Raw genomic sequence first — 23881 nt, 5'->3', positions numbered from 1 at the left:
AGCTACATGTAATCTGTTAGTATTAGAATTGAAGTTTAAAAGTTTAAATATTGTTTTCTTTTCTTTTCTTTCAATAAAGTTTGCTTATAAAACAACCAAGCCCTATTTTTTATATTATCACTCGAGGAATGAATCAATCTTTCCTCACTGTCTTAAAACTTTAAAAGTTATGAATCATAGAATCCCTACAGTGCAGAAGGAAGTTAATCACCCCATCGAGTCTTCACTGACCATCTGAAAGAGCACCCCAAATAGGCCCATTCACCCACCTAATCCCCACAAACCCACCCAACCTGCACATCCCTGGATACTAAGTGACAATTTAGCATAGCCAATCCACCTAACCTGCACATCTTTGGGCTGTACGATAAAACTGGAGAACCCAGAGGACACACACACTGCACACAATCAATCACCCAAGGCCAGAATTGAACCCAGGGCCCTGGCACTATGATGCAACAATGCTAACTACTGTGTCACCGTGCCGCCCTGTATCTGGTCCAGTCTCTAAGCCACTGTTGAGAGCTGACCAGGTGTCCATAACATTGTACATGATTATAACATGAGAAATTGGAAATAATATTGGAAACAAGCTAATAAAACAACTTAATCTAACTTGCGAAAGGTGTTTTACAATTTTAAAAAACTCAAGTAGCTTAACTTAAATCTGAAGTCGTTGGCCAAAATTGTCCGGCTATTTCCATTGGCGGTATTTTCCGGTCTCGCCGATGGCAATCCCCGTCATGGGTTCCCGGCAATGGCAGCAAGACTAGAAAAACTCACCCACTGTGTTGTTCAGGTAAACCCACGTTTGGCAAACTATCATTACAATTAGCCATGAGATCACTGGGATATTAGGACCGGGAATAAAATATAGATTTAATCTTTACCAGTTGGCTTAGTGGCTGTCATACCTGACCATGTTAGATTATGTCCTGGCTAATACCCAATTAAACTGACCAAATGAACTGCAGGATTATATTCTGTTGTGGTTGAAGTTACCTATTAGAAAATCACAAATAACCAAAATGATGAAAGAATTGGCAGAAGTGAAGGTGTGGCAAAAGGTTTACTATACAATTGAGAAGTAATAAAGTGTTTTCAATCAAAATATTGCTTAAGTTTGACATAAATCAATCAATTTATAATTGAAAATTACAAGTTTCACCTTTTCAATCGCTACATGGTATAAGTTCTGAAGAGGCACAGTTCATATTGATAAACACAATAATTCTTGGCTAAGATATCTGGCCATCTTCTGCAGTATCTGCTATCTTTGTTCTTCTCAAGGATTCCTTGACCTTGACGAACTCTGGCACATTCTCCTCTTCTTCCAATTTTTGCTGTTCCTGTTCATACTTTTGAAGAAAAGTGAAACCATTTTTTATTAGAAATGTTATTTCGTAAGTCCATAAAACTAAATTATGAAACACTTTAAAACAACATTAGTATGCATAAAAGGTGTGCATAAACTAAAGCTCATCTACTAACCACATCCTAACTGTTACCAAAATCCTGATTACTCCTGTGCTTGTGGACCTACATTGGCTCCTGGTCCAGCAATGCATTGATTTTAAAATTCTCATTCTTGTTTATAAACCCTTCCATGGCCTCGCCTTGCCTTGCTCTATCTCTGTAACCTGCTCCAGCTGTATACTCCTCCAAGATCTCTGCGCTCCTCCAATTCTGGCCTTTTACATAGAATTACGTAATCACTACAGTGCAGCTGGAGGCCATTCAGCCCATCGAGTCTGGACCGAACCACTGAAAGAGCACCTGGGCCCATGCCCCCACCCCATAACCCGATAACCCCCAACTAAACTTTTGGACATTAAGGGGCAATTTAGCATGGCCAATCCACCTAACCTGCACATCTTTGAACTGTGGGAGGAAACCGGAGCACCCAGAGGAAATCCACGCAGACACGGGGAGAAAGTGCATACTCCACACAGACAGTGACCCAAGGTTGGAATTGAACCAGTGTCCCTGGTAATGTGAGGCAGCATTGGCACAATGGCGATGTGCACCATTGTGCCACCCTCATGTCCCTGATTTTTTTCGCTCTGCACACTGCTGTGGAATTCCCTCCCTTAACCTCTCTACTTCTCTTTTCTCCTTTAAGTCGCGTTTTAAACCTCGTTCTTTGACCAAATAATTATCACCTGTCCTAGCATGACTCCATGTGACTTGGTGTCAAATTAAGGACCCCTGTGAAATGCCATGGGACATTTTATTATGTTAAAAGTCCGATATAAAAGAAAGCTGTTAGGGCATCACGGGGCACAGTGGTAGCACTGCTGCCTCACGGCACCAAGGACCTAGGTTTGATCCCGGCTCCGGGCCACTGTCCATGTGGAGTTTGCACATTCTCCGCATGTCTGCGTGGGTCTCACCCCCACAGCCCAAAAAGATGTGCAGGGTAGATGGATTGGCCATACTAAATTGGCACTTAATTGGAAAAAATATAATTGGGTACCCTAAATTCATTTTAAGAAAAGAAATAAATGAAAGTGTTGTGATATAATAAATATTGCTTGCTTCATTGGGCAGATTTTTCTCATTTATATATTAAAAATGCCAGACAAATGCCAGAAAGAGATAGTTATGGTCTCACCCAAACTGTCGTTTTCAGGTGAGATGATTTACCTAACTTGCATCATACACTTGTTTGTGCAAATAAAAATCCACCACGTTTCTAACCTAAAGCCAAAACAAGTCATCAGCAGGCAGCACGATGGCGCAGTGGGTAGCACTGCTGCCTCCCAGCGCCGAGGTCCCAGGTTCGATCCTGGCTCTGGGTCACTGTCCGTGTGGAGTTTGCACATTCTCCCTGAGTTTGTGTGGATTTCGCCGCCACAACCCAAAGATGTGCAGATAGGTGGATTGGCCACGCTAAATTGCCCCTTAATTGGAACAAAAATTGGGTACACTAAATTTATTTTTTAAAACACATTATCACTTTTCTCAACTTTGTAAATATTGGGAAAAGTCCTCTAGAGTATACATGATCAGATGGTCAAACCCTGCCTCCTTCTTCCCCTACCCCAGGGGACTTGAAGCTCTATTTGCTGCATTGAAATGAAATAAATATGCAATCTTTGCTGAAGATAGGAACAGTAGATATTTCTGCTGCTTGAGCATGTGGCTACAGGGATGGTGCAGGCGGGAGGGATTCAGATTTCTGGATAACTGGGGCTCTTTCTGGGGAAGGTGGGATCTCTACAGACAGGATGGTCTACATCTGAACCTGAGGGGCACAAATATCCTGGGGGGGAGATTTGTTAGTGCTCTTTGGGGGGGTTTAAACTAATGCAGCAGGGGCATGGGAACCTGGATTGTAGTTTTAGGGTACGGGAGAATGAGTATAGAGGTCAGGAGCACAGATTTGACGTCGCAGGAGGGGGCCAGTGTTCAGGTAGGTGGTTTGAAGTGTGTCTACTTCTAAGCCAGGAGTATACGAAATAAGGTAGGGGAACTGGCAGCATGGGTTGGTACCTGGGACTTCGATGTTGTGGCCATTTTGGAGACATGGATAGAGCAGGGACAGGAATGGATGTTGCAGGTTCTGGGGTTTAGGTGTTTCAGTAAGCTCAGAGAAGGAGGCAAAAGAGGGGGAGGTGTGGCGCTGCTAGTCAAGAGCAGTATTACGGTGGCGGAGAGGATGCTAGATGGGGACTCATCTTCCGAGGTAGTATGGGCTGAGGTTAGAAACAGGAAAGGAGAGGTCACCCTGTTGGGAGTTTTCTATAGGCCTCCAAATAGTTCTAGGGATGTAGAGGAAAGGATGGCGAGGATGATCCTGGATAAGAGCGAAAGTAACAGGGTAGTTATTATGGGAGACTTTAACTTTCCAAATATTGACTGGAAAAGATATAGTTTGAGTACATTAGATGGGTCGTTTTTTGTACAGTGTGTGCAGGAGGGTTTCCTGACACAATATGTTGACAGGCCAACAAGAGGCGAGGCCACGTTGGATTTGGTTTTTGGTAATGAACCAGGCCAGGTGTTGGATTTGGAGGTAGGAGAGCACTTTGGGGACAGTGACCACAATTCGGTGACATTTACGTTAATGATGGAAAGGGATAAGTATACACCGCAGGGCAAGAGTTATAGCTGGGGGAAGGGCAATTATGATGCCATTAGACGTGACATGGGGGGGATAGGTTGGAGAAGTAGGTTGCAAGTGTTGGGCACACTGGATAAGTGGAGCTTGTTCAAGGATCAGCTGCTGCGTGTTCTTGATAAGTATGTACCGGTCAGGCAGGGAGGAAGGCGTAGAGCGAGGGAACCGTGGTTTACCAAAGAAGTGGAATCTCTTGTTAAGAGGAAGAACGAGGCCTATGTGAAGATGAGGTGTGAAGTTTCAGTTGGGGCGATTGATAGTTACAAGGTAGCGAGGAAGGATCTAAAGAGAGAGCTAAGACGAGCAAGGAGGGGACATGAGAAGTATTTGGCAGGTAGGATCAAGGAAAACCCAAAAGCTTTCTATAGGTATGTCAGGAATAAGCGAATGACAAGGGTAAGAGTAGGACCAGTCAAGGATAGGGATGGGAAGTTGTGTGTGGAGTCTGAAGAGATAGGCGGGATACTAAATGAATATTTTTCGCCAGTATTCACTCAGGAAAAAGATAATGTTGTGGAGGAGAATGCTGAGACCCAGGCTATTAGAATAGATGGCATTGAGGTAGTAGGGAAGAGGTGTTGGCAATTCTGGACAGGCTGAAAATAGATAAGTCCCCGGGGCCTGATGGGATTTATCCTAGGATTCTCTGGGAGGCCAGGGAAGAGATTGCTGGACCTTTGGCTTTGATTTTTATGTCATTATTGGCTACAGGAATAGTGCCAGAGGACTGGAGGATAGCAAATGTGGTCCCTTTGTTCAAAAAGGGGAGCAGAGACAACCCCGGCAACCATAGACTGGTGAGCCTCACGTCTGTAGTGGGTAAAGTCTTGGAGGGGATTATATGAGACAAGATTTATAATCATCTAGATAGGAATAATATGATCAGGGATAGTCAGCATGGCTTTGTGAAGGGTAGGTCATGCCTCACAAACCTTATCGAGTTCTTTGAGAAGGTGACTGAACTGGTAGACGAGGGCAGAGCAGTTGATGTGGTGTATATGGATTTCAGTAAAGCGTTTGATAAGGTTCCCCACGGTAGGCTATTGCAGAAAATATAAAGGCTGGGGATTGAGGGTGATTTAGAGATGTGGATCAGAAATTGGCTAGCTGAAAGAAGACAGAGGGTGGTGGTTGATGGGAAATGTTCAGAATGGAGTTCAGTTACAAGTGGTGTACCACAAGGATCTGTTCTGGGGCCGTTGCTGTTTGTCATTTTTATCAATGACCTAGAGGAAGGCGCAGAAGGGTGGGTGAGTAAATTTGCAGACGACACTAAATTCGGTGGTGTTGTCGACAGTGTGGAAGGATGTAGCAGGTTACAGAGGGACATAGATAAGCTGCAGAGCTGGGCTGAGAGGTGGCAAATGGAGTTTAATGTAGAGAAGTGTGAGGTGATTCACTTTGGAAGGAATAACAGGAATGCGGAATATTTGGCTAATGGTAAAGTTCTTGGAAGTGTGGATGAGCAGAGGGATCTAGGTGTCCATGTACATGGATCCCTGAAAGTTGCCACCCAGGTTGATAGGGTGGTGAAGAAGGCCTATGGAGTGTTGGCCTTTATTGGTAGAGGGATTGAGTTCCGGAGTCAGGAGGTCATGTTGCAGCTGTACAAAACTCTGGTACGGCCGCATTTGGAGTATTGCGTACAGTTCTGGTCACCGCATTATAGGAAGGACGTGGAGGCTTTGGAGCGGGTGCAGAGTAGATTTACCAGGATGTTGCCTGGTATGGAGGGAAAATCTTATGAGGAAAGGCTGATGGACTTGAGGTTGTTTTCGTTGGAGAGAAGAAGGTTAAGAGGAGACTTACTAGAGGCATACAAAATGATCAGGGGGTTAGATAGGGTGGACAGTGAGAGCCTTCTCCCGCGGATGGAAGTGGCTGGCACGAGGGGACATAGCTTTAAACTGAGGGGTAATAGATATAGGACAGAGGTCAGAGGTAGGTTCTTTACGCAAAGAGTAGTGAGGCCGTGGAATGCCCTACCTGCAACAGCAGTGAACTCGCCAACATTGAGGGCATTTAAAAGTTTATTGGATAAGCATATGGATGATAAGGGCATAGTGTAGGTTAGATGGCTTTTGTTTTGGTGCAACATCATGGGCCGAAGGGCCTGTACTGCGCTGTATCGTTCTATGTTCTATGTTTGGCCATGCTATTAGATCCTGTATTAGATTTGTACACAAAGCGAGCACATAGTACTCCTACATTCCATTAATTTTTCTACCTGTGCACTAGCTGTGTTTTGTGCACATAAACACCTAATAATCCCTTTGTTCTTAACAGCTGCTAATTTCTCCCCATTAATAACATATTTTGATTTGTTTTTCTCAGTCCACTTCGACACATTAGATTCCATCTTCCATTGCTTTGTCCACTCATTTAATGTATTATAACATTTGACTCCCAGCTACAACACCAATTGGCATTTGTAGAAGGCACTAAACATGGAAAATATCTCACGATGCTTCCAAGGATCATTATCAAAGTAAATTTGATACGGCTGGAGACCAACATAAGAAAGTGATCAGAGGTCATCCACCCTGTGATTGACACAATGGGAGTGAGTGAGACCATAACATCATAAGAACTAGGAGCAGGATTAGGCAATTCAGCCCCTTGAGCCTGCTCTACCATTCAATACGATCATGGCTGATCTCCTCTCAGACTTAGTTCCACTTTCCTGCCCGTTCTCCAGAACCCTTCAACCCATTACTAATCAAAAATATGCCAATTTCCTCCTTAAATTTACTCCATGTCCTGGCATCTACCGCACTCTGGGGGAGTAAATTCCACAGCTTCACCACCTTTTGAGAGAAGTAATTTCTTCTTATCTCTGTTTTAAATCCACTACCCCATATCCTAAAACTATGACAATTCGTTCTAGATTTCCCCACAAGAGGAAGCATCTGTTCTATGTCTACTTGTCAATACCTTCTATCTTCTTATATATCTCAATTAGATCGCCTCTCATCCTTCTAAACTGGAGTACAGGCCTAAACTACTAAATCTCTCTTTATAAGACAAACCCCCCGAGCGGGATTCTCCGTTTCAGAAACTAAGGGCTGGATTCTCTGATTTTGAGGCTATATCCCGAACATGGGCTGGATTCTTCAGTCGCCGACGTTGAAATCGCATTCGGCAACAGGCTGGAGAATCCAAATTCCCAACAGAATCGGGGGCGGTGCCGCTTACACGATGCTCCGCCCCCTCCAAAGCAGCCTGAGGTCCGCCTCCTGATGCTCCACCCCCGACTGGCCGAGTTCCCGATGGCGTGGGTCTCTCATGGTCTCACCCGTCGGGAACTCAGCGTGGCGGCTGCAAACTCAGTCCAGTGCCTCCACAGTCAGGGGAGGGCCATGCCGCGGGTAGAGGGGCATTATTTGGGGCTGGGGCACTGTGGTGGGGTGGTCTGGGGGGGGCGCGAGCCGGCCGAAGGTGGGGACTATTTTGCGGGCCGGGTCCACAAGCGGCCTCCGCCCTGAAGCACGGCTGCAGGCCGTCGCAGTGCACATGCGCAGCCACAGACCCGGCAGTTCTCCAGGCCGTATGAGCAGCTTCAGCTGGGTGCTCGACGCTGCCTTCCTGCTATCCCCCAGCAAAACGGGAGAATCAATTTTTGGAGCCCCTGGTCTTTAATACTGCTCATTTATCTTAGACATTTTTATCCTGTGGTTTATAGCCTGGGTTACTCTGTGTGTTCCCTCTACCAATGATTACATCACCATCGGAATCTGAAATATCAGCACATGATTTACATATAAACCAGCACCAGTTTATGTTCAATGCTTGGGCAAGTAACAAATAATATCGAATTTTGTAGAATGTAAGACTCGTTGATGGTAATAATCTTTGGTGCAGAGCTCGATTGCAAAGCAGTCACTTGATAAGAGGCTTTTAAAATCTCACTTCATCTTTTACATTACTTTCTGTAGCTAAAATAAAGCATTGTTGATACTCATTTACCACAGAACAAAACACTTTGCTTTATTGATAGTGTGTGGTTTGGTGTTTTAGTCATCGTATTTTGAGTAAACAGTTAAACAAAATGCATTTGAGTTATTTAGTGCTTTTAATTGAGAAAATATCCCAAGGAAATCCAGACATGGATTCAGAGATGGACTGTAGGAGGTTACAGTTAAAGAAAGGAGTGATACTGTGGAGGGATTTAAACAGAATGTAAACTTTAAAAGTTGAGGCTTTCATGTGGAATTGAAGCCAACAAAGGTTATCAAGGGTAAGGATTTAGGCAAGTAAGGCATGATTTAGGAGGGGGTGCAAGCAGTAGAGTTTTGAAAAATGTGACATTTATGGAAGATGGTTGGTTGGACAGGAGAGCAATTCCAAGATATTATATCTGGACGTAACAAAGAAGTATGAAAATTTTAGGCTATTGTAAGGGTGCAGGCAGGTGGTGTTATAATAGTGAATGTGAACTGTATTAATGATCATGGAATATGGAATCAGAAACTCGTTTCGATGGGAAATGGGATGGCAAGAATGCAAACAGTCTGGATCAGCCAGAGAGAATGGAGTTGGTGGAAAGGGTACAGAATTTATAAAAGGTGTTGGCTTCAGTCTTCTAGTTTTCTTTATGCTTTGCTGGAAGAAGTTACAGCCCATTGAAGACTGGATGGGGTGCAAGCATCCTTAGGTAGCTGGGGGTCATTAGTGTGTATGCCTGTGTGGGTGGGTGTATGTGTGTGTAAGCCACTTCATCCCTGCAGATGATTTTCTTTTCCAGAAGGCAGATTGTAGATGAGAAAGAGGAATTTTGATGATTCCTCAGAGATGGTATGGGTTGAGAAGAAAAGCTATTGTTATGAATGGAAAGAGGTCGATGATGGACAGTTACAGCAGCTCAAAATATTTCAGTCAGGAACAGAACTGCCGATTTTCTGAATATCTATATCTGTGTGCATCATCACAAAAGCAGGAAAGAGATTTTTCACATACCTGCAATCTAAATTTAAATAGATGATGGATTAGCAAACCGATTCTTTCCTTAACAGATTCCCTCAGTGACTTAAAAAACAAATGTATTTGAAACTAAAGGGAGATGCATCTTTATTAGAGTTAAGAATTCTCAACGAGTACTCGTAGGTTATGGATTTACATAGAAATTTGTGTCAAATCTTTCTTTTCTTTGAGGAAGCTCATCTGAAAGTAGGATATATTTCCTGCTACAAAATCTAGGAGCACTTAAAAATATACGGAGAAGTCTGAGGCAAATTCTGAGATGCAGGAATTCTGTGAGGGAGAAACCAGAAATCAAGATCCCTATTGGAACTAATGACATTGCTGGAAAATATGTTGAAGCCCTTCAGCAAGAGTTTGAAGAGTTAAGAAAAGGATTTAAAAACATGACCTCAAAAGTAGTCATTTCAGGATTATTCCCAATGCCATGCACTAAGGAGAATTACACAAATGAGTTAAAAGGGCTCAGACATTGTAAGCTATGACAGTGCAAATAGTTTATTGCCAAAATCTCAGCCATGACATTAAATCACAGCCTCTCATACTGACACGTTATTTCAAAGCTAAAATTGATTGCTTCCTTGTCCTACTGTCATCAAAATGGCTCATTCCAGGGTTAGTGCTGTGACATTTACAAAGATAATCTTCTTCATGGTATCATTAACAAAAAAAACAACTAAACTATGGGCGGTATTTAATGAAGGTGACGGGAGTCTCGCCCATCAGCTGAAGAGCTGGGGAGAGGACTGCGTTGCCTCCTTTGGTGGATGATCACAGCATTAAATGTCGGTCCGAAGCGGCCGGATATAGAAACCCTGGGGCTGAGGGCCTGCCTGCAGGGAGCTGCCAGCCAATCAGAGGCTTCATTGATCAACAGTGCCAGAAGGTAGGCAGGGGCTTCTGCCAGCACTACACACACCTGGGGCCAAGGATCACTATAGATCCAGGTACACGGGAGCAATGGCGGAAGAAGTGCATGAAGTTCATGGAGGAGGGACGGGGGGTGGGGTAGGCAGCAAGGACAGAGGGCAGCTCTCAACAGGCCCCTCATCAGGCACTGTGTCTATTTACAAGGAAAGCCCCCAGACACCCATAATAAAACACACCAGTGTTAATCTTTTCAGGCATTGCCAGTCCCCTGACCGCTGTTGGATGAATACCAGTCGTGGCGGGCTGAACCCTTTAAGTGGACTGTTGTTGCTCCCTTAGGGGCTTCAATTGGAGGTGGGCAGAAAGGCTGTTCTTGGGTCTTGCCACCATAAACTTAATTGGGGCAGTTGCAGAAAGACAGTGGTGTCCCCACCTGCAACCTTCCTGCCTGATGATATGCTCCCCTGGCAACAAACCCACCAAAGGGAAGGGCACTAAATTCTGCCTTATGATCTGGATTAGAATGAAATGCTAATGTTTTGTAGGCTGCAATATGAACACCACTTTTGAAGAGGAACTATGTATAAAAAACAGGAAGGTGTAATTTTCAAAAGGGAACCGTACCTCTGGTGTAAAACAAAACAAATTGCATGGTTCATAGTTTATTTTGCAATTTGCAAACATTGGTAAAAAGATAAAAGGGAAAAGAGCAGGGGAGCATGACTGTGGCTAAATCAGCGTTGGCAAGATGAGATGAATGGCTTCCTTCTGTGCTCTATTATTCTATAGAGGATAATTGGTTGCACTCGTATGATGCAGTCTTTTTTGTTATCTGAAACAAACCTTATAGAGAAAAACAATTACAGTGAGATGTATTTTATCCTGGATTAAACATACTGAGAGTGCTGAGCCACTTTCCATAATTCTTTGTGAAGTTGTTTCCATTTCTAGCCACAGGACTTTATCCAAAATCCCCCACATGCATTGCTTCTGTCTTCCAGAACCTAATCTGATAACATTTTAATGAGGCCCATTATAAACCAAGCAGCTGAATAATTTTACATGCAATATAGGAGTGAATAGAATACAGCTTTCAGGGAAATTCAATCTATTCCCTGTTGCATCTCGTAGCACCAAAAACGTAGACCCCTAAGGCCAAACCTCACTTTACACGTCGGTCTTCGTCAAATTGACTGGTTCTAACTTTAAAAGGGGAATTCTCTACTTCCCTGATTGGTGGAAATTCCACATCTCTGCCGACTCCATTCTTTTCCAACTTATCAGGAAGCCAAAATGTATCTGACCATTCTCCAGTTTGGTTAGGAGCTGGATTCCTGAACTGCTGATCCAAACTGCCATTATTCTTCTGGAACCTTCGCCAACTGCTCAATGAGACCATCTCCCAATGGGACTCAGCTGAATGAGGCCATTCCAACAACATACAAACTTGTGTAGTCTGTAAAAATCACAACTCTGCCAACCACTTTGTCAAAAGCAGAATAACAGAGTGACAATTCATTAGTTCAGTATGGTCCATATAAGCTCTGAAATCTGTGGTGTTGCTCATGGGGAAAGTATGTATCTTTGCACACGCACTGTGTATGTGCAACTTTCTCTCATATTTTGTCTGCTTATGTCATACTGTCCAATTCTTCCACATTCTGTTGTATTTTTCTTTCCACTTTTGGCTCCCAGTTTCTGCTGCCATGGTACAAAGTCATTTTCTTATCATTCCTGTATTTAAATGTCTCCAAGTATTGATCTTTCCTCCTCACCCATATGTCTTACAGATGTAATACCCTTTTATCAATCATGGTCAACATCTTTTTTGTGCAGCAGTTCACAAGTTTGATTTGCTTTATTGTTACATCACCGAAGTACAGTGAAAAGTATTTTTCTGCGGCCAGTTCATCACTCTTCTATTTTTCCCCTAATTTCTTTGGCCCCTTTCTCCGTACTTTCTATTGCCCTTCCCTTTTACAATTAGTGGGTGAGATCTACTGGTCGTGTTATGCCTGAAGAGCAGCGTGGCATGACTGGTATATGCCGGTAGATCCCCCTTCCAGGATCTACCTGATTTGCCATGCTTTGCGAGATCTAACGCGATCTCGTAAGACGTCGCGATGTGAATCCCGCTCTTTGAGGGCGGGATCACTTTCTGGCAAATCTCCACATTCGAGCGAGACAGCTAGTCTCACTCTAATATGCATTCTCAAGATCTAACCAAGGCATGCTTCTAACCCCCTCACCTTGGAGACCTTGGGTGAGCGCCCTTCAGTATTGGTCTCCACAAACGGGGACCAGATGGAATTGCACGAGTGGGGGTCTCTCAGGGAATCAGAGGCCCCCAGGTGCTTGCCCTCTGGGCAGAGTGGCACCCTAGCACTGTCAGGGTGCTAAGCCGTCATTTTGTGTGCAATGGGGATCGGAACCAGAGGTGCCTTGTGCAGGTGCGCGGGATTGCAGAGGGGGTGAGGGTTGCCAAAGACCCCCTTATAGGTGAGTTGGGGCTTGGGCATTGTATCGGGGGGTCGGGAGATCGAAATGCCATTTAAAAATGGTGTCCCGTTCTCGCCCTGCACTGAGGAGTTTGGGCGAGCGGAGCTCCTCAGTGCAGAAAACGGAACTAAATCATCCTTGGCCGCGCATTCCCTGCTGAGTACCCCGATCTAACCAAATGGTTGTTCGATAACATGGTGTTTCCCGATGCTCCAAGTGCTGGGAAACACTTGGCTAATTGCGCTTCCATTTGGATAGATCGTGCCCAGTGTAAGCTTTTGACTTGAAATTAAGCTTTGGCTACCATCTGGAGAGCTTCACATGTATGCATGAATCTTCTTTGTCCTCGATTTCATGCCTCCATTAAACTAACAGCAAAACATTCACATAAGCACATGAGCTAAGAGCCTAATTAAATGTCAGTAATGTTCAACCAGATACATTGTCTTGAAAGGGTGCGGCAGGGTGTATGCATTTGATTGAGAAAAGAAGCTGAGCAGCTGCACTTGGGCAGGAGTAAAGAGATGTTGAGTCAGGCAGACAGGAAACAAGCTTGGGCCTGGCCCGGTGGGAGAAAATTATCAAAGGAATGTAAAACCAAATTAAAATAAAGAATGATTTTTTAAAATTATTTAAATGAGGAAGTGGGGCTTACAGTAACTATATGGTTACATAGAATGGGGTCAATGAGCAGTGTGAAGGCAAACAAAAAACAAACAATTATACGGACAGAGAACTTTCAAAAGAGATATCTTATAGATCTGTCATGTCAAGTGCAGGCATAACTAATTGGGAATCCAAATGTGTTTAATTGCATTAAATGAAAATAAGTCATAGACACACCTTCATTGAACATGTTGGGCTGGATGTTTGGGGAAGAGCTGAAGATCGAGTTGGGGAACTTCCTACCCCATCTGACCCATCTTCAAAATAGGCCGGAGGCCATATTTTCATGGGAAATCAAGGATTAGATGGAATCTGACCCTCTGCCGCTAGAGTAATTCCAATATGGCAATGGAGGCAGGCAGATGACCAGGCTGACAGGCTATGAACCCTTAATCCATTTACTGGCAATTTAGTGCCAATTTAATGATGAATGTCAGCTCCTCAAACCCTCATGGTCCTTACCCCCTCCTAGTTCCCTATGCACCCTCCAGCCAAGCATTCATAATGGGCTCAGCTGTCATTACACGCCATTCCAGTGAACATACAGTAGAGCCTATTGAAGTTACAAAAACAGATATTTACATTTTTCCTAAGCTACATCAGCTGTGTGACAGTTACTAATGTTTTCTTTCCACATTTCAGGGGCTCTAGATATTTAAAGTACTTCAAGATTATTACAATGGAGATCCCAAGCAGTGTTTTCTTTAATTTTGAATACACAAGAGCACTTTTCTAAATGGGAAAAGACTCTACTGCATCTCAACACTTACACAATGTTGATCCATGTAATGGTCAGTTTACCTTTGCAGGACAGAGTCGTTTAATCAAACGCTGAAGTGAAAACACATCTACCTTGCAATACAGCGCCTAACTATTGAAACTGGAAACACGTCTTCTTTGTATTTCAAAACCTGTCAATGGAGGAATTCCAGGAGCAAGTGACTGTTTGGTTTTGGTTCCCCACTTGAGACTGGGGTTCCTCTGTGATTCCTGTCTCGTCTGAGAGGCCATGAATCACGTATGATTACCAAAAGAGCTCAGCTCCATAAAAATTGCAGAGGTATTGAACTACCCAACCCTCACAATGGAGTTGGCAAGCGGTGTGAGTGTTCTATATGGACTGGCCTCTCACACCCTTATTCCACGCCGGTGAAAATAGCCAGAAACAGGAATGGGAGCGGGAATTGCTGCATTGGGTCCCACCCGCCATTTTTAAAGGGTTGCTGAGTCAAGCCGAATTGGTGAAAATCCAGGTCATTATCTCAGTTGTTACATTTGCTTAATGAAGGAATGTGAGGGTACAGCTTTTGCTTTGAGCACAATCAGGAATGGGCACTTCAATTTGTGCTCTTAGGTTATGCTTCAAACTTCCATTAAAAAATCATTTGTATAACAGCAAATACAAAATTTGACAGTGCATCGCTAGAAAATTAAATATTGCTTGATATGTAAAAGACTTTTATGGTGTGCTTGTCATTGTGATTGGGGCATGGCCAGCTTTATGGATGGAGCCTGATTTTCGAACCAAAATGAAATATTGTAGAAAACATGACATAAGTGAATTTGGATATTACCTCACGCTTAAAACGCCACAATCTATCGATTCAGCTGATTCGCTCGAATTGCTATCGATGGAAGCAAGAGGAATCTTGACCATGTGAACCTTTACTTCATTGTGTATTTGTTGGTAAATTGGTAAGACAAAAAGCAGAGAGTAAGAATCACCCCCCCGCCCCCCACACTTTTCCCCGCCCCCACCTTCCCCCGCCTCCATTTTTCTTACTGCTTTACTGGTTAGTGAGTGACGATTGTTGTTAGTTAAGTGACCATACACAAGTGAAGTACAATTATCTGTTTTGTGTAAGGTCACGCAAGATGTTTCCTACCAGAGTTCTTGCACGTGTCTAAAACTGTGACAACTTAGCTGCAATAGTGGTTGTCAGTGATTTCTATTGGACAACAGTGTTGTAGAAACTGTGGTAGTTGATGTTGGATTAATGATATGAGATTTTGTGAGATGGTACAAATGGGCAAAGCGCACCTGTTGCAGTTTCTGGTATCTTTTCTTAAGTTCCTCTTCAAAATCTGTTCTTGGTTGCTCAGCTTTCTCCTGTTCTCTTAGCAAGTCGTATTTTCTTTGTATCATCACCCGTTCAAGTTCGGGCTTGTTCTGCAATACAAAACCCCTAAGAGAGAGAAAAGGAAGAGGTTGTCTAATTCTGAACTGTCTTTCAAGGGTTCTTTTCTCAGTCAATAGCCCCTTAAAGATCGAAGTTGAATTTTTAAATTCAAGCTGAAGTTAAAAATGAAAAGCCGCTGAGTTCTCTTTATTTTGTTAAGGACCTTTACTTGGTGTAGCAATAATATAGAGTCAATACATGTTTCATGCTCACCGTGTAGTACAGTGCATTAAGAAAGCTCTTGCACGTTATTAATTAATTTTGCTCTTCATAGATGATTCACCAATACGAAGGTAGAGTCACACCCAGTTGCACCAGATGATTGTTTAGATAAGCACTGTTGTTATGCATTTAATCACTCCATTCCACCAGTGCCATCATGTTTCCAAGGGATGCTTTTACGGCAACACAATTTTTATTCTTGATTTGCAACGCCATTTCGCAAGAATTATATTATTTATATAGATCAGTGATGGCCGTTGGCACACTTGACAAGCAAGGAACAGCTATAAATGCCCTTGCAAATCATCATATTACCATGGCAATGGGTCCTTCCTGTGGGATTGCATCACCAACCTTAAATCTTAATCTAACTGAATTTTTCAGCGGTTGTTTGCTTTTAAACCTTCAAATGCGTATCTGACTTTTAAAAAGCACCCAAAGCTTTGTCCAACAAAAAACTTAACCGATGGCTCATCAGATTGTTTTGCTAAATTTTGCTACTTAGAACTGCCTAAACTACAGTGACAATTACAGATTAGTGAACACTTGTTTTCCAAATTCTAGAAGTTAGTTGGAGCATAATATTGCAACAGCTAACATTTACACCAGCGGCTACATGCTGGATATTTTGCATTATATTAAAAATCATTGCTTGGTTTATTTTCCTATATCACAATATTGAGGTGATATTCGATGAGATGATTATTAACTGAAATAAGACCATAAGACCACAAGACATAGGAGCCAAATTAGGCCACTCAGCCCATCGGGTCTGCTCAGCCTCTCAATCATGGCTGAAATTTTCTCATCCCCATTCTCCTGCCTTCTCCCCATAACCCCTGATCCCCTTATTAATCAAAAACCTATCTATCTCTGTCTTAAAGACACTCAGTGATTTGGCCACTACAGCCTTCGGCGGCAAAGAGTTCCACAGATTCACCACCCTCTGGATGATTTCCTAAACATTTCCCCATTTAGAAAATAGTCAATGCTTAAGTTCCTTCTTCCAAAGTGCATAACCTCACACTTTTCTACATTGTATTTCATTTGCCACTTCATTGCCCACTCTCCTAGCTTGTCCAAATCCCTCTGCAGCCCCCTTGCTTCCTGTCCCTCGACTGATCTTTGTATCATCTGCACACTTAGCAACAGTGCCTTCAGTTCCTTCTTCCAGATCATTAATGTATATTGTGAAAAGTTGTGGTACCAGCACAGACCCCCGAGGCACACCACTGGTCACCGGCTGCCATCCTGAAAAAGACGCCTTTATCCCCACTCTCTGCCTTCTGCCAGTCAGCCAATCCTCTATCCATGCCAGGATTGTACCCTTAACACCATGGGCTCTTAACTTATTTAACAGTCTCCTATGCGGCACCTTGTCAAAGACTTTTGGAAGTCTAAATAAATCACGTCCACTGGTTCTCCTTTATCTAACTTCCTTGTTACCTCCTCAAAAAACTCTGACAGATTTGTCAGACACAACCTATCTTTGACAAAGCCGTGCTGACCCAGTCCTATTTTACCATGCACTTCCAAGTACTTCACAATCTCACCTTTAATAACAGACTCTAAATGACCGAAGTCAGGTGAACCGGCCTTTATTTTCCCGTCTTCTGCCTCCCTCCCTTCTTAAACAGTGGTGTTACATTAGCCACTTTCCAGTCCTCTGGGACCCCAGTGATTCCTGAAAGATCATCACCAATGCCTCCACAATTTCCTCAGCTATTTCTTTTAGGACCCTGGGGTGTTGTCCATCCAGTCCAGGTGACTTATCCAACTTCAGACCTTTCCGTTTCCCCAGAACCTTCTCCTTAGTAATGGTCACCTCTGCCCCCTGGTTCTCCTGGAGCTCTCTGTTTAAACACGTGGAAACAGCATTGCTGCTAGTTCAATTCTATTTGTCACCCAGTCACAACCTTGATCCATGCACTCACTTTAATTGGTAGTGCTCTGGTAGCCTATTTTCTGAGAGGTTTTAACCTCAGGCTGACCAGCGAGGAGTAAAGGGGCAGTTGAGAATTAGTTACAAATGAATAAATATGCCATTGCTCGAAGGTCACAGGATCAGTTGTCAGACTCCAAGCAACCAAGCTGCTGCCAACTGCAACTGTTTGTGTACTTATAGGTCCATATATGATTCTAGTTCAGATACATATGGTGACTATCCCTTTAAGGGCAACACAGCAGAGTAAGGGTCACCTGGCTTGGGGGACAGCTTAGAATGCATAGTGGATAATCACCCCAGGGTGGAGTCTTATCTTCGGCGGTAGACATGTAGGGGACTAGATGCAGCCGCGTGGCTGCTGTACTGCTGTACAGTTCTTCTTATTAATAAATCCTTCTGTGTTTCTAATGAAGTCTGTGAAAGTACATCTGGCGATGAGGATAAAATTATCTAGTCACTGCCTCTGGCCTGACCCCTGTGAGTATCCTGTTTAATCAAAAAGTGAAAAAAAAAACCTCACCCGAATAGACCCATTTGAGATATTGCCAGACCCTGAGGGACATACGCAGAACAAACCTGAATTGACCATTACAGTCAAAAGTTTAGAAACATATAAAATCAAGAGAAAAAACCATGAGAAGCAAAAGCTGTGCTTTTAAAAAAAGTCACTTAAGTTAAAAAGTAACAGAGTTTATGCAAAGTTTCTTGTTGAGGAAGAACAGAGCAGAAGTAGCAGTGCTTGGGGTAAAAGAAAATGCACCAAGGAGCTGCAGTGAGATGTCCAGAAGCATGGGAAAATAAAGAGGCTGAAACTGATAAGCTCCCGATAGGAGCAGAGACTGCAGGGGTTCCGTGGCAGCAATCCCAGCAATGATGGGCTTCAATCAAGCAGAGAAGTGCTCACCCTGTTTAATAAAAGTTAGCAATTTTTTTTAAATGGCCCCTTGGACCTCGAGAGCACATGTCTCCACGTGAAATTGACAAAAAGACTGCCACATCAGAAGAAAAAAGGGGGCGAGGTTCTCCATAGCCCGATGCCAGAATCGGGAACATTAATCGGGCGGAGACTGGCTCTCGACTCCGGAATCGGGGTAGGCGCCGGTTTGACTCTGGTTCGCAATGCTCTACCCCCTCCAAATTGGCATCACCGGGTTGCGCGCCACGCGCAGTCGCAATGTCATTGGCGCATCATCAGCTGGCCCACCTGTGATGCTCTCCCTCCGATGGGCCGAGGTCCTGATGGCGCGGGCCACGTGTGGTCCCAGCGGTCGTGCATCTGGCGTGCTGGCATGCGGACAGTGTCCAGCGCCGCCACACACGGCCGAGGTCCGTGCCGCTGCCCGGGTGGGTTATGCGAGGGCTGGGGGGAGTGGTGGGTGGTGGCCAGGGTGGGTGGGTATATGGTCCAGCATGGCCAGCGCCTTATTTTCCTGCGTGACCGGTGTGTTTGTGGGGGGTGTAGGTGTGTCCGGCTGCAGCTTGTCAGCCCTGCGCATGCGTGGCCCGGGACCCATCAATTCTTCGACCATTGTTGCACGTTCTGCAGGCGTTTCACGCGGCGCCGGTGCTGGCCCTCACCAGTACTTGAATCAGCGAGGGTTTCGCACCCACTTTCCCATCATGAAACACCATGGATCCTCTGTTGGTGTTGGCACTTACCCTCAGGAATGGAGAATCCAGCCGAGGGACTCTCCCAACAGCCAAATGAGAAGAAAAACTCCAGTGATCGCCAAAAGGGCTTTCTTTCAGTAAAAGTAAAATTTTAAAAATTCAAAGAAGAGCAGCCAGGTTCGCACCAAAACTTCAAAAGAGTGGGAAAAATAGAGAAAACTGGCAGTTGCTGACAACTGAGTGAAAAAGAAAAGATGACAGTCTCAAAGTGGCAGCCAAAAGAAGGAACAAACGGCTATGGATAGAAAAATTGGAGAAGACCCCAGACAGAGGACAACTCAAAAAACAGTGACAGACCTGGCCAACGGTGAAGCCAAAAGGGTTTCGTTGAATTTAAGACGAGTCGAAATGAAGGCTCCATTTGTGAAATGTATACGTCCAGTACGAACATGATAGATTCAACGCGGAAGAAATATTGAAATTAAAGACTTCAAAAGAAACTAGGAATTATTGAACATAAAGAGGAATCAGCAAATAAAATTCAAGCTCTAGAGAAGACACTAAAAGAGGATGAAATGATTGACATAAAACTTGAAAAAAAGTTTCAAAAGTTTACAAAACGAAGTTAAGAAGGAAGAGAAATTAATGAGACAATTGGAGAATAAGGTGAACTCCATGAGAGAGCAACTAGAAAATAGAACAGCCCAGTGAAGAATTGAACTGGGAGAATAAGAGCTTGAAGAATTAAGCTTGACAATGAAAAATTAACTGAAGGAGGTAAAAACATAGAAATTGACAGCAGAGTCAATAATTCAGACAGAGAAAGAAACTGAAATTACGTGCCAGAACAAGAATTCTGAAATGATCACGTGGATGGAAAAGCACAATATAATAGCACAAGAACCAATATAATAAAGTGGTTGATGAAAAATATGCTGAATGAAAATGCTGGGAAGAGAAGAAAGTTTATCATATGTCTTAATCATCATAAACATAGTACTGCAACCATTTCTTCACACGTGGCAGACCGAGATTGTGAGAAAAACGGGCAAGACCATATTTGGAATTGTAACATAGTTAAAGCTTACTAATAAAAGTATTCATGTTTAAGAACACAAGTCTCAATATATCATCAATGAGTCGTTGGCACTGCAACAATAAAAACAAGAACATATTAATAATAATATGAAACCACGGTAGTGGATCAAGTTTGATCCCCAGAATCATTGTTTCGGATACCAGACTCCTGCCTTACCAAGTAGACATGCAGGGAAGATTATTCGTAAAAACGTGGATCACTTGAGGAACACAGACACTCAAGCAGTCTGTGTTGCCATCAGGAAATGTTTCCCTTAAGCGGCAAAGTACCCGATCGACCTGCAATAGGCATAACTGGTGTCTCCATGGAATCATGTCGCAATGAACTGCCTGTGCCAGAAGAGTTACCTGTTTTTGCAGTTCCTGTTAATGTCGGTCCTGTGGAGGCATCTCAGTCTACAGAATTAAGCTGCTCCAGAAGGTACAGAAAAACCCGTCCAAAGACTCAATTTATGATTGTCCAACTCACCTACATAATGGTTAGTTAGAGTTTAGGACTGAGTAACTTAGTTTCAGAAGATTGTATAAAAGAGTAAAGGAGGGAGGGGTGATGTGATGTGTGGTGATTGTCCCTTTAAGGGCAACACAGCAGAGTAGGAGGTCACCTCACTTGGAGGACCAATTGGGTACAGAGTGGGTGATCATCTCAAGGGGTGGAGTCCTCTCTTAGGCAGTAGACATTTAGGGGACTAGGTGCTGTACTGCTGTCAGTTCTTCTTATTAATAAATCCTTTTGTATTTCTAATGAAGTCCGTAAAAGTGCATCATTACAGCAGAAAAGAATCAGGCCTGATCCTACTTGTTGTGATCCAATCTTACAGGTCTGATGATGGATGGCTAAACTTGAGTGTGCCAAATACACTCAAGTCTGATCGCTGGGGCTTGAGAATGAAGATTAAGGCCAAACAAGGAGTACCACCCCATCTCTAAACCCCATTTCTTCTCCGAAGTGTGTCACCTCTCAAATCAATTACCATCTTTCTTGGAATTCACAGTGACAATCTTTTAATAGGCACTTCTTGACAGTAGTTTGGCTTTATCTAAACCCTTACACATGAAATGATCCAAGTGCTTTACAAGCCAGAGAAGATATTAGGCAAACTGACTAAAACATGGTCAGACCATGGGACCTAGATTGCTGAAGCAATGGGCATCAGTGGAGGAGTCAAGGGAGGGGGAAGGTTGCACAAGGTATCAAAGTCAGAAAACAAAGTTCTGGGGGCTTTGAAGGGCTGTTAGTGGTCGAGAGAACAGGATTAATTCTCTCATGAAGAGAATTAAACGGGAGGATGACAATTTTAAATTGGAAGCCTATTGAGGGGCAGGGGACAAATGTGCATCTTTGAGGACAGGGTGCTACGCGAGCTGAGATAAGGAGAATAGATTTGAATTAGCTGAAATTTACATTGTTGGAGAATGGAAGGCTGACCAGGAGAGTATTAGAATAGTTGAATCTGGAAGTGACAAAGACATGGATGAAAGTTTGAGCAGCAAATGGACGGAGGAAGAGCAAAGTTGGACAATGTTCCAGAAGTTGAAGTCAGCAATATTTGTAAAGGGAAAGTATATATTATATTGGACAGACACAAGCAATATGACCGAACAGTTTATGCAATGTTTATACTCTGTATGTGCAGATTAGGTGGAATGGCCATGCTAAAATAAATCCCTTTAGTATCCAGGGACGTGCAAGTTAGGTGGTATTACAGGGCTAGACTGGGGGAGTGGGCCTGGGTACGGTGCTCTTTCAGAGGGTTGGGGCAGATTTGATGGACCGAATGGCCTCCTTCTGCACTGTAGGGATTCTATAGTACACTGTCCAACTTTGTGTCACCTACACATTTAGGAAAGTATATTTCTGACTCTGGAATCCAAATTGTTAAAACGAGTTGTTAGGAAGAGTGGTCCCAGCAGTGAACTCCCCAGGCCTTAATCCTTAGCTCTTCACTTTAGTTGTGTATTTACTGTGCAAAAGCTTACTGTAAGCTTTTTGATAACCCAAATATGCTACATCTACTGTGTTACCCTCACTGACGTTTTCTGATACTCCTTCAAAGAATTCAATAAGGTTGGTTAAGCATGGACAATAATATTAGGCTCTGGGAGGATTCAAAACAAAGCCAATGGTCCCCCACATCAAAAGGTGAAAGTGAAATTGGATAGACCATACATTGCGAAATTCACGGATCAACATTGCACTGTAATCTTTCATATGGAGCCCACAAGGAAAGAGAAAGCAAGGTAGACCAAGGAACACATGGAGGCGGGATACAGAAAAGGAGATGAGAGCCGAGGGCTATGCATGGCAACAACTGGACACAATTAGATGGAGAGAATTTGTCTATGGCCTATGCTCTGTTGAGGAGTGAAAAGGCTAAGAAGAAGCATGACCTTTCCTTTTGAAATATGTGTGTTTCCAATTTGAGGATGTGTTTCTATTCCAACTTTTGAATAAATATTCTATTGTCTTTGTTACCACTGACCTTACCTAATTGGTCTATAGTTCCCTGGACTTGTCCTACTCCCTCTTAAAAATAGGATTAGGATTAGCTATCTACCAGTCCCTTGTACTATTCATTTTTTCTGATTAATTGTTATATGTGACCATGCCTCTGATTTTCTTCTGTAACTTCTGTTAAAATACGTGGACGCAATCCCTCCAGACCAGAGCTTTTACCCTGCTCTACTTTTGATTGTTTTATCAATTATCGTCCTCCTTTCTAACTCTTTTTGTTGATTTCTTCTAACATCATGTCTCCCTAATGGTGGGGTGGTCTGGAGGATAAGGGGGGTGGACGATGGTGGGGTGGTCTGGAGGATAAGGGGGGTGGACGGGTGTAGTCAGGAAGTCCAGTGAGGAGTCAGGGATGCAGTAGTATATTACCCAGGAGTTAGAACTGGTGTAAATCATTTTATCCTATCCTGGGGAACGATTCCGATAAATAAATCGGAACCATCCGATGTCTCCCAACTCAGAGTTTCGCAGGGCTCCTGATGCAGGGTAATTGCCCAACAGAAGTGGGACCGTTCCAGGAGATTCTATGGAGTCCTGTTGTTGGGATTTTGGGGGGGTCCCCCAGCACATCTTTAGGTGTACGACCCCCAGGAGACCAGTAGATCTGGGCTAAGGTTGTGATAAGTCTGGTTTAATCTGTAACAATGACTGAAGAAAGAGATGAAATCAATGTTAATTGTATAGAATTTGTGGCAATGGCACTCTGATTAACTGGGAAAAAAACTTTAGAACAAAAAGTAAAGTTTACAACTTCTATGAGGAGGTTTGTTTTGAAAAGCATTCTACTGCTCACCTTTTGTGACTTAACACTAATTCACGATGGAGTTCGAGATAACTCTTAGAATCTTTCACAGGATTATTCAACTTTTTGGGTCTAATGAGCTCAGTATTGCCATCTGGCTGAGTTACATCAGCTTTCTTTAACACCTCCTCGTTAGCAGCCCAGGCATATCCTGCAATAGAAAACCAATTTTATGCAGACATAAAAAGCATTTAATATTGAACATTGGCGGTTTTGTATATTTTGCTAAAATCATTAAATATGATGGAAGTCTGAACAGGAATTATCATGAAACTGTTACAGTTGGTGTATAAATATTAGGCGGGATTTACTGGCTGTTCATGCTGCTGGGAAATTCCGGTCCTACACCAGGGCACGGGTTTCCCAGCGACCA

The 23881-nt window shown here is 43.4% G+C and overlaps 1 protein-coding gene across 1 annotated transcript in view; it reads right to left on the bottom strand.

Annotated features, from left to right (window-relative positions):
- Positions 1 to 671: 671 nt before the first annotated feature.
- Positions 672 to 23881, bottom strand: part of LOC140393837 (protein FAM107B-like) — a 61417-nt gene continuing 38207 nt past the window's right edge. The window contains exons 3-5 of the mRNA XM_072480353.1: positions 23500 to 23659; positions 15177 to 15321; positions 672 to 1358 (exon numbers count right to left, since the gene is read on the bottom strand). Coding sequence (XP_072336454.1) covers positions 1239 to 1358; positions 15177 to 15321; positions 23500 to 23659 — 425 coding nt within the window. The 3' untranslated portion in view covers positions 672 to 1238. The remainder of the gene's footprint in view (positions 1359 to 15176; positions 15322 to 23499; positions 23660 to 23881) is intronic.

The sequence above is a fragment of the Scyliorhinus torazame genome, chromosome 17, assembly GCF_047496885.1.
Source record: "Scyliorhinus torazame isolate Kashiwa2021f chromosome 17, sScyTor2.1, whole genome shotgun sequence".
NCBI classification, from domain to species: Eukaryota; Metazoa; Chordata; class Chondrichthyes; order Carcharhiniformes; family Scyliorhinidae; genus Scyliorhinus; species Scyliorhinus torazame.
Note: the sequence above shows the minus strand (reverse complement) of the source record. Positions and strands in the feature narration are given on the sequence as shown.